Below are 9,896 nucleotides of genomic sequence, written 5' to 3' on the forward strand. Positions count from 1 at the left end.
TGGGGTGTGGCCTTGACCAACTGCCACTTTGCTGGTTTAAAAGTCATGATGTCTCTCTCTCATGGTTGGGCCAAATTCTCTGGGCGAGCAAAGCAGAGAAAGGGGAGGTAACCTTGCCCCTTATGACCTCATAGGGTGCAAGATTCCAGATCGGCCCATCTGAGCTTTCGCAAAGGCAGAGCAGGATATCCAGGGCTCGGTTTACACCTATAACCATTTCTAGCCACTGGGGGGCCATAGGCAGGCTGGGGGTACGCATACAAATCTTTAAAAAACTCAAAGTGAAATTTCCATGCCTTGGGACCTTTAATGCACAAACGGGTTCCTTAGAAAAATACTCCCAAAACAACTGCCCCAAACAGGAAACAACATCTCTCTTTGATCCATGACTGCTCCAATCAGCTCTTAGCATTCCTCTGGTCCTGGATAGTTTGTCCTTTGGTCTATTTTAACATCCCTCTTTCCGTGACAAACAGCGGGTGTAGACCCAGATGGATCTGTCACACAGGCATGCCATGTCATGATTTATCAATATGCTAATCTCTTTCTTAAAGCCATGCAGCTATAGGCTTTCCACTTCAGAGGAAAAGTATTGATAGATGGGTCTGAACCAATCTGTCACCCTCACACTTACAGGAACTGCAATCATCTTGATGCTGCAGGATCACTTGTTTTCACTCTGTACTGGAGCCAAGTCATCCTGTCCCACTCAGTCCCAGAGGGAGGACATGGAGACACAGCTAATCACTGCCAGAGTTGTCATAATGACTTACAAGCATGTACATGTGTGCACAAAACAGTAAAATAGTATGATTGGCAACAGATGGACAGGATTAGGCTTACCAAGATCTTTTAAAATTAAGAGCTCTTAGAAGTTATAAGTCAGCCAGTGTCACTAATGGAAAATATATCAAAATGAGGTATTTTGCTAAAAACATCAACACCACATGGATGCTGGGAAGCAATTCTGCCTAAATTATAAAAAGTCAATTTCAGATGTATCCATCACATTACTCTTATAAGACAGCAAACAACGGTTTAATTGATTAAGGTCTTTGCACATGGTGGATGGTGGTTTTGTGCAAATAATTTGCACGTCAATATATTTTTCAAAACTGTTATTTCTGCCTTGAGTACTTTTACACAGACGGCTGTATAGACAGCTAAGTTTATTTCTCCTTTCAACCTTGACAAAGGCAGCCTTTAAAAGAAATACTCTTTCTGTCCTTACCTATCACAATAAAAGCCCTACACATATCTCCCGCCACTTTCTCTCTCTCTTCAGCAGCATCTCTAGAAAGACGTCAAACTGTGGGATCGCGGTAGATGAGCTGGTGGGAATGTCCAAAACATCAACAACAACCGTCGTGAATTTGAATCCCGGCTGGTATAAATGGTTTTTAAGTGAAATATTTGCAGGTAATTGCAGGCGATTACTTTTGCGTGTTGTTTATTCACTGCCCCCGTGTGTAAAGGCCTCACTCTGTACAAACTGTTTCTAGTGAATGTTAAGTACAGATGATGCAGTTATTGTGAGTTTCAGGCATACTAGGAAATCTACCCGACTCATACTTTGTTGGCCTCTTTGGATTGCCTTCTGCTGCCAATCATAAACCAGTTCATTGACCCCTCACTAAAGTGCATTCATTCATTCTGCTCTCCCTTGGTGTCTGCATTGGGTCCTCCTTCCTGTTGATGGACTGTGACGTTACATTTCTGCTTGCTCCTCTTAAATCATTGCACAAATTGTCTGTTTAGAGCCAGGTCATTGTCTTTTTTTTTTTTGCTAATTTGCCCAGACATTACTAATGGCACTGTCCTTTTCATTCTGACTTTGTCATTTTTACCCCCCACCCCCTTTCTGTACACCCTGAGACCAAGAATGTGCAGAGTGTAATATAAATCATAGAAAATGAAGTTGATAATTACGCCAAAGGAAAGGAAAGCAAAGAGTATTGTTCAATGAATTAACCTCTGGCAACCATGAATATTTGGACAAAATAATAGTATTTGGTATCTTGCAAAGTGAAAGCAGGAATCTAACCCAATCTAAACGACAGTGCGTTCTGATTAGTTCAGGGGATTCAGATTTCTCATAAAGACAATGCTTTTCTATATTTGTTTTGTTAAAAAATGACGTATGTCCATTCAAGGAAAGGAATCCATTTCCATTTTGTCCTTTTAAATTTACTGATAGAGAGCTAATACATGCAGTACAGTGCTGCATACAGACATGTGGTCACTGGGAAGATAATAAAACACGGGGGGTGATTGGAGAACTTAACTGCTGTCTTACCCTCTGCTTATAACATTTCCTCCAGCTGTGTAGCTCATTGCTTCGCATTTGCGTTGAAAAGAAAAAAGGCGGAGATAGCGTTTCACACACTGTCCTTCGTCATGAAATCCACTCTGGCTGTCGTCGCCTGTTGCTGTTCCCACGGGTGAAGTAAATTTAAAGCTGCTTCCAAACACAGCTTAATAGATCAGTCTAGAGCAAAGTAGTGTATTGTACAGACACTTTCACGAGTGACAGATGGGACAAGCTCTTGAGGTGGTAGTGTTGTCTGACTCCTTCATGGCTAGACATGAAGGCCCGTTGCCTGCCGGGAACCTTGGAACTATAGAGCATGGGTCTAGAAAAGTCATCATCTGTGGACAGCAGACAGTAATGGGTCTTGTGTTTACCACAAACCACTACCTGGCCCAATTTATTTCCCTCTGCAAAGGCGCCAGCAGCCATCTCTCTGAGATTATACATAGAACAGATTTCTCATGGGTTGATGGAACTCCTTAGGACCATACCTTAACTTTGAAAGATTGACCTGCAAAAGCACTTTCTCTTTCTTATTATTATACAATAAAAGCCTTTCCAAATCGCTGTTTCCTGTGGATAACGGCGAATATGCTCTTTCCTTGAAGTTTTTCCGCTTTTGACTTTTTCTTCCTTTTTCCCCCCTCTATCCATCTTTGAGACTTAATGGAGAGAACACACCCGGACGCACGGCTGCGACTGCTACTTCCACTTCCATGCTACCATGGCTAAAGAAGAGCTGGGACTCCTCCGTATTTAGTCCATATAAAAGTGGACAGATATAAAGGTATTATATCAATAAATTAGAAGCCCATCAGCAGCATTGAGATGAACAAAAGTGCAGAAAACCAAACCCTTGACGCACCACGTCTCATAAGCAATAACATGTTTCCATCAGATTTACAGTATAGGATCAAAATCAAATAAAGATAGAACCAAGTAGGCCAGACAAGCCGATAAAACAAGAAATCACAAGAATTGAAAGTGTCCATTGTGCATCTTTGGCAGGATCTCATCGCATTTTTCATTCGTGTGATATTTTATGGAAACTTATGCAAAACAATTTCTTTCATATTCTACCACATTAGGGAACTTTAGCAGTCTTCCCAGTTAATGATTGTGGTTTAGGATAACACATGGATCCCCTTAAGTAGAACTCCTGGGACACAAACACCCATCTCCTGGGTGAAAGTCTCTTGTGTATACCCCTTAACTTCTTCTGGGACACGAACTCTGCTCCCCCACTGAATGCCCTGTATTTATGACCCGTCCATCCAATCAGACTTTACTCTTATAGAGCAGCAGTCAGAGTGGTGCTGACAGTAATAAATACATGGAATACAATACAATTGTATTAGTATTACAATACTAATACAATACAAACTTTTGAAGTGCCTTTCCACTTACTAAATGTATAAAAGTAAACCAAGTTTTAATCATGAAGACTCCAGTGGCCACGTCTGGGATCTTGCCATGCATAAACAAACGCACGCACGCTCACACATGCCCACACACACGCGCACACACACACACTCCATGCTTAACTTTTTACTCCTGGGAAACTCCTTTTTTCTTAATCTCCCTACAGAATGGTTGGAAACATCAGCTCAGAGAAGCAGTGGGGCCGTTAAAACAGACACGCTGTTTCAACCAGGGGGAAATCAAAAGACTAGGCTTGGGGGGAAAGGGACAACTCCTTTTTGACATGGACCTGACAGTAGAAAGTCTAAATCTTCCAAGACCTCAGGGGCCTTCTATCATGTCGCTCCCAGGACACAAGCGGCAAGTAGTTTTAGTGTAAAAAAATCAAACAGCAGCCCGTGGAGAAGAGATTTTTAAACCAGACTAGGTGGGTAAGGCGACTCAGACTTCACCCACTTTGATTAATACAGAATCTTAAAGGTTATTCTAGACCACGTGTCAAACTCAAGGCCCGTGGGCCAAATCCAGCCCCTTGCAAATTTTGATCCAGCCTGCATTACAATTTAGGTCCACAATAAACAGTTGCCTAGTTACTAGATGTAGTATGGGAAACACATTTGAGAGGACAGATTTCCACAGAACCTGTCACTTTGCATATTCAGGCTGTGTAACAGGTTGTTATTAAATAAAGTTATAGTATTTCTTGACTTGCTAACCTCTATGATGCCTAAGAAACCTTTTGCTGACCTCTTTAGCGCTTTATGTCGACCAAACTTTGAGTCATGCAATTTAATATTCAAAGATATTTGTCTTTTTCAACTGAATGGGCCCCTAAAGTTGAGTTTGACACCCCTGTTCTAGATCCAGACTCAGTTACGGTGTTTTCAGTTAAAGGCTTGTACTGTACATAGGAACAAAACTGACGATTCATGCTGAAAAGGTAAAACATATTACCTTAATTCCTTGGTCTCCCATATCTCCCTGTGAAGCAAAGCAGAGACAAACCGTAAATGTAACAAGTGACAACAATCACAGCAATCCAGTAGAGGGAGCGGGAGATCCTCTTTGGGCGTTCCAGTTTGCAGTGAGGACTGTCTCCAAAGCCTCTGAATGGATGTGCAAGCTGAAGAAGCATTTGCATTTCATTTAAGAAGTTGTTGTGCAACCTCTGGGAAAAAAGTCTAGATTATAGTGGCGGCGAAGGCCTCTGCTGTGTCCTCTTACTGACCCTTAACTCAGTCGCCTGATGTGCTCATAAAGCTCATGGCAGAAAACAGAATCAGGCTTTGAGACTGAGACCATGGGAAAACAACGTGAGATGGGAGAATGGCTGAAGTTTCCGAGGCAATAATCTGCACAGAAGCTCAAAGCAACACGGTTCTTCCAGCGGTCCCAGCGTCAAAACCTTTAAAATGGCCTTCCCTTTCACAGAGAGTCAAGTTCCAGATATAAACTGTGGCTTTGTTGTGTCAGCAGCAGCGTGACTGTTTGATGATACCCAGATGACTGAGATGTTTCTCTTTAGTTATGTAGAATTTAGTGGAAGGAGAAGAGTAAAAGTTAATCTCAAACCTTTTCTCACCTAGCATCACGTTCATTGAAGGCAGAAAAGCCCAAAAAATAATATTTAAAAACAGAAAAAAAGATAAATAAACCAATAAACAGACTGGCAAAGCAGAACTATTTTCACCCAAAAAGACCGGGGAAGGTAACGGACATCTGGCCGAAATCCCTGACATCCGGCAGAATTTCTGGCGGCAACGGAGTGGAAGGTCATAGATATAGAAGACTATTCTGAAGAGGCCTACTAATAATTTCAGCAAACCACTGCTCTGTCTTCAGTTTCCTATTTGTACGCCGCAAATCCTGTTTTTTACACCGCAACTGGTTTTTCATTGAATTGCTTGAGTCTCAAGGTGAATGCGTGAGAGTTGGCAGCCATAAACATGTTAGCCACAGTAACTTTATATGATAATATTATGTCAGATGTGGCGTTTAGTGATATTTTTGGCCACTTAGAGACAGTGGAACAAGCTCATAACGAGCTTTAGAGCAGCTCAAAACTATTTCCCCTAAACCCTCTATAAATCATTCTTGTAGCCTCCTTCGCTTTACAATTTCACTCTCACTCATCTTACTAATAGAGTTGAGTCTAGAGACAATCTGGAACCATGAGGTCCTGTCTCTGGGCTGCTACAGATACAATCCTCTTTTCAACATACTAACCAAACTATTTAGTCCTTTTTTTTTGGCATCTCTCCTTTTGTCAGCTACAATGTCCCAAAATCTGAGTCTTTAGAAATGTCATATAATGGCTTGGAATAGTGTGGACCAGTTGCTGTGTCCATGTACGTGTGTGTCCTCTAGAGGAAGTCTGATAAGCCATGGAAAACTGCAGGACAAGCACGTGAAGAGTGTAGCGGACATTGCTCACAGCTTCAAAGCCAAGGTTAGAGCTTTTAAGCTGCTGCTATCCACACTGTGTGTGTGTGTGGGTGTTTGTGTGTGTGTGTGTATACTTTGTTCATCCCTATTAAACACTAAGGAGACTATCATGCAATAACCCAACATCCACTTCCCATTAAATGAATGTCAAAACCATAAATGTGGCAGCATATGCCACCTGCATCATTTTACGAGGTCACTTCTAAATAACTCCCAAAGCTTCATTTAATAAAAACTAAAGAAATTGTAAACTGTCGTGCTTCCTGGGACAAGATGGAGGACAAAATCCACAGGCCTCACTCTTTAAGCTCAAGCTTATATGCAGCTTTAACCATGTGAGTTAGACAACCCATGTGAGTGTGTCTTCTTAAGATTGTAGGTTAGGTTTTAAAAAAAGATAAGACAAGATAAGCCTTTATTGTCTCCTATAGGAGACATTTGTCTTGGGCAGATGAGGCAACAAAAGAATTTGGTTAAGTTGCAGGGCCTTTAGAATGAAATGCCCCGCTGAGTCTGATAGCTTGGTCTCCAGGACAAAACCCAGACAGAAAACCTACACACGGCTACAAAGATACAATATGCAACTTTTTTATCATGTACCTTTTGAGTTAAAAGCAAATAAAAATCCACAGTTAAACGTGATAATGTTCTAAAAACAGGTAGAAATTGGAATACCTTTGAGCCTTGAGGACCTAGAGGGCCAATATCACCTCGATCCCCCTGTGGATGGACAACAAGACAAATGTTATAACTTTACAGTGATTCACAGAAAGCTGACCCGGCCAGGACAAGGGGCATCAATAATTTGGAAGATTTTGTCCCCCTGTCCTTAATTCCTAACAGCAGGCCTGCTATCAGCAAACAGATGGTGTGTGGACACGACACAAGCAAATAATTTGGTGAAAGCATCTCAGGCTGAGGAGTTCTAAAAGTCCTGAATCGTACTGTATGTCTATTTAACTCTAAAATTCCAGCCTACTGCACACAGATAGGACACTCTTTTACTTGTGAAAACATTAAAACAGGATCTTTTTAGCCACATCAAAGCAACAAGAGATACAATTTAGTCCCAGCACGTAACTCAAAATACATACAGTACATCTAAGTGTACCATTACTCAGGGACATAGATGGTCATTGCTTTATGAGTGTGATGAAAAAGCCATCAGTTACTCAATTGAAATTGTGTACAGTAGAATGTGTACTGAAAAAAGTATTTCCTGTCCAATCTACCCAAATTCTGGATGCCATATAATCAAAAGTGAAACACAAAAGAGAGCTCACCTTTTGTCCTGGCACACCTGCCTCACCCTGGGGAGAAAAAAACAAAGTGTTTACTGTACATATCCAGCCAGTGTTTCAGTATTTAATATTGAGAAAAAAATAATTGAAGGCTTCAAAATCCTGATTCCACGAAGATGATTTTCTGATGGTGCTGCATGCTAAAGCCAATCACAAGAGAGACAACTTCCTGCTGGCTTGGTTTCCACAGTGAGAGGCATTGACAGGCCTCTGACCTCAAAATCTACATCCCCCCTTTAAATAATCCGTGGTGATTAATGCATCATGTGGAGATGTACTAACACATCCAAAGGACAGAGAGAGTTTCTGTTGTGTAGGTGGGGCGGGTCTGAATATCAGAGCAGCTGCACAGAGACCAAGTGGAGACATCTTGGCTCGGTCCCCGTTTCATGTGGCTTGTTTTATTTGGGCCTGGCTGTGTTTGTCTGTAATAAGTCTCGAGTCATCATGAGAGGCCACCGTGATGCTAATCAAGTTTTTTTAGAATTGTAATTTTGCTGTTTGGACAAGAAGAGGAAGATGTTTACCTTCATGCCTGGTAGAAGCTGCAGAACAAATGTAGAAATCACAAAGAGGTTAATGTCACACCAACAAACGTCTGTTTGAAAAATATATGTAGACTCAGGACTCACTGAACCAAAGCTCACCCTTGGGTCTTTTCCTGGTTTGCCTGGTTCACCAGGCTTCCCCTGTATGACAAGAACAAACATTTGCACAGAATCTTCCAAACCATCCAACAGGCCAGTTCCATGGCGCCATTTGAATATGCAACCAAGCTTTTCATGGATTAGAGCGTGACAGTAAATCCAAAATATTTTCCCACTAAAATATTAGGCTTGGACTTCACCTTGCAGGTTAAACTTGTACAAACTACAACAGCTCTATTGGTTGTCAAAGTGAAAACGGCTGCAACAGTTTAGAAACAGCTGAGTCATAGACCGATTTTAATGGTGTCCCTGAGCAAAGTGAACTTGTGAATACACCCATTATAATACTTTGAATACAATGTTTTCACTTCTCTGGAATCTTTATGTACTGTAGTTTCCAAAGCATGGATGTGTTCCTGTCATGTAGGGATGGATGGAATAGGGTAAGACTCGCCTGTTCATGGTTTGTAAAGGTTCATCACATTGTACAGCTTTAGACTGTTGGCTTAGTAAGGGTTAAATACCGGGCATTACTTTTACACTACATATTATATTAAATTTGGATTCAATTACTTTTATCCAGGGGTCTTGAAATTTTTTAAGCCATGGACCCCTTAATTCAAAAAGAAACTTCCTATTACATACAGTATATTGTACAAAATGAAGTTGCATATTAATCTGGGCCTACAGTAAATGGAAGGGGAGCCTAAAGATTTTATGGATATATTTTTCTCACAGAATACTAAGCTAATTAAATAGCATTTTATAAATCATTTTTTAATGTTAAAACATACATACTTAGTGTCTCTGTAGATTGCCTTAGTGACTACCTTAACTATAGGTATTTTGGAGCCCCCCCCCCCCCTAATTGACTCTGAGTACCCCTAGGGGTCCCAGACCCCCTGTTGAAGATCCCTGCTGTAAGCAACCGATGTTGGCTGAATTGATGCAGCGACATGTTTGCTTTTCAGGAACCTTTGTATAATTAAGTGTTAATAATAAGATGTCAGTTTCCCAGGTATAGTAACATTTCGATATGTATTTTCAGCATGGAAAGCGGTGATTATGGTAACTCCCATACGACACAGATGTGTCCACAGAGAGGAAACAAAACGCTAAAATTATTTTCAAATTGCCATCATAGAGATATGTGTGATTTATTGACAGACATCCCTATCATTGGAAAGTTACAGTAAGCCATGCATTACTTTTTCTTATATTTTACAACTAGTTGATGCCAAAATAAAAGTCCAATCACCTGCTGTGGTTCCAATATAGTTTTCTCAATAACAATGAATGAAATGTATTTTTTGAAAAGTATTCAGCAGGAACATTTAGGCTTGGGGCTGAGAGCCACAGATAAAGTAAGGAAGTCATAACATATTGACAGAAACATTACATGACCATTGATATTACTCAGAATCACATGGGAGGATGCTGAGTAGACTTATTAAAAGGTTTTTGAGTCTCTGTCTAACAATTTCTGTTGTTTGTGCGAAGAGTGAAATGATTTGCGAGGTGGCTATTTCAAACTTGTAAAGGTAGAATTTTGATTGTTGGTTGAACTCAGACTGGGACTCACCATTGGGCCAGTGGCTCCATTTAGGCCTGGGGTCCCTGGGAGTCCTGGGGGTCCTGGAGGTCCCGGGGGTCCCTGCGCTCCAGGCTCGCCCTGCTGGGAGACCTTGAGTTAAAACCTTAAGTGTTGGAGCGTGCCTCGCCACACTGGCCATGTCAACACAACAACCTCACACAACACCACAAAGGACT

The 9,896-nt window shown here is 41.2% G+C and overlaps 1 protein-coding gene and 1 long non-coding RNA gene across 17 annotated transcripts in view; both read right to left on the reverse strand.

Moving 5' to 3' along the window:
- The window catches only part of col13a1 (collagen, type XIII, alpha 1), a 125,913-nt gene that overhangs the window by 28,576 nt on the left and 87,441 nt on the right, over positions 1–9,896 (reverse strand). For 14 of the 16 annotated variants that reach the window (XM_034898311.1, XM_034898318.1, XM_034898316.1 and 11 more), the window contains 6 exons: positions 9,709–9,801; positions 8,127–8,168; positions 8,007–8,024; positions 7,462–7,488; positions 6,854–6,898; positions 4,688–4,714 (listed from right to left, as the gene is read on the reverse strand). In XM_034898311.1, the coding sequence (XP_034754202.1) occupies positions 4,688–4,714; positions 6,854–6,898; positions 7,462–7,488; positions 8,007–8,024; positions 8,127–8,168; positions 9,709–9,801 (252 nt within the window). The remainder of the gene's footprint in view (positions 1–4,687; positions 4,715–6,853; positions 6,899–7,461; positions 7,489–8,006; positions 8,025–8,126; positions 8,169–9,708; positions 9,802–9,896) is intronic. The other 2 variants (XM_034898312.1, XM_034898309.1) reach the window with 1 other exon arrangement.
- Positions 1,269–4,310, reverse strand: LOC117960425. Its single transcript, XR_004660150.1, has 3 exons — positions 4,226–4,310; positions 2,689–2,694; positions 1,269–1,279 (listed from the first exon to the last, which is right to left on the reverse strand). It is a non-coding gene; the product is annotated as an uncharacterized LOC117960425 (long non-coding RNA).

Source organism: Etheostoma cragini, chromosome 17 (genome assembly GCF_013103735.1).
Source record: "Etheostoma cragini isolate CJK2018 chromosome 17, CSU_Ecrag_1.0, whole genome shotgun sequence".
In the NCBI taxonomy this organism is placed as follows: domain Eukaryota; kingdom Metazoa; phylum Chordata; class Actinopteri; order Perciformes; family Percidae; genus Etheostoma; species Etheostoma cragini.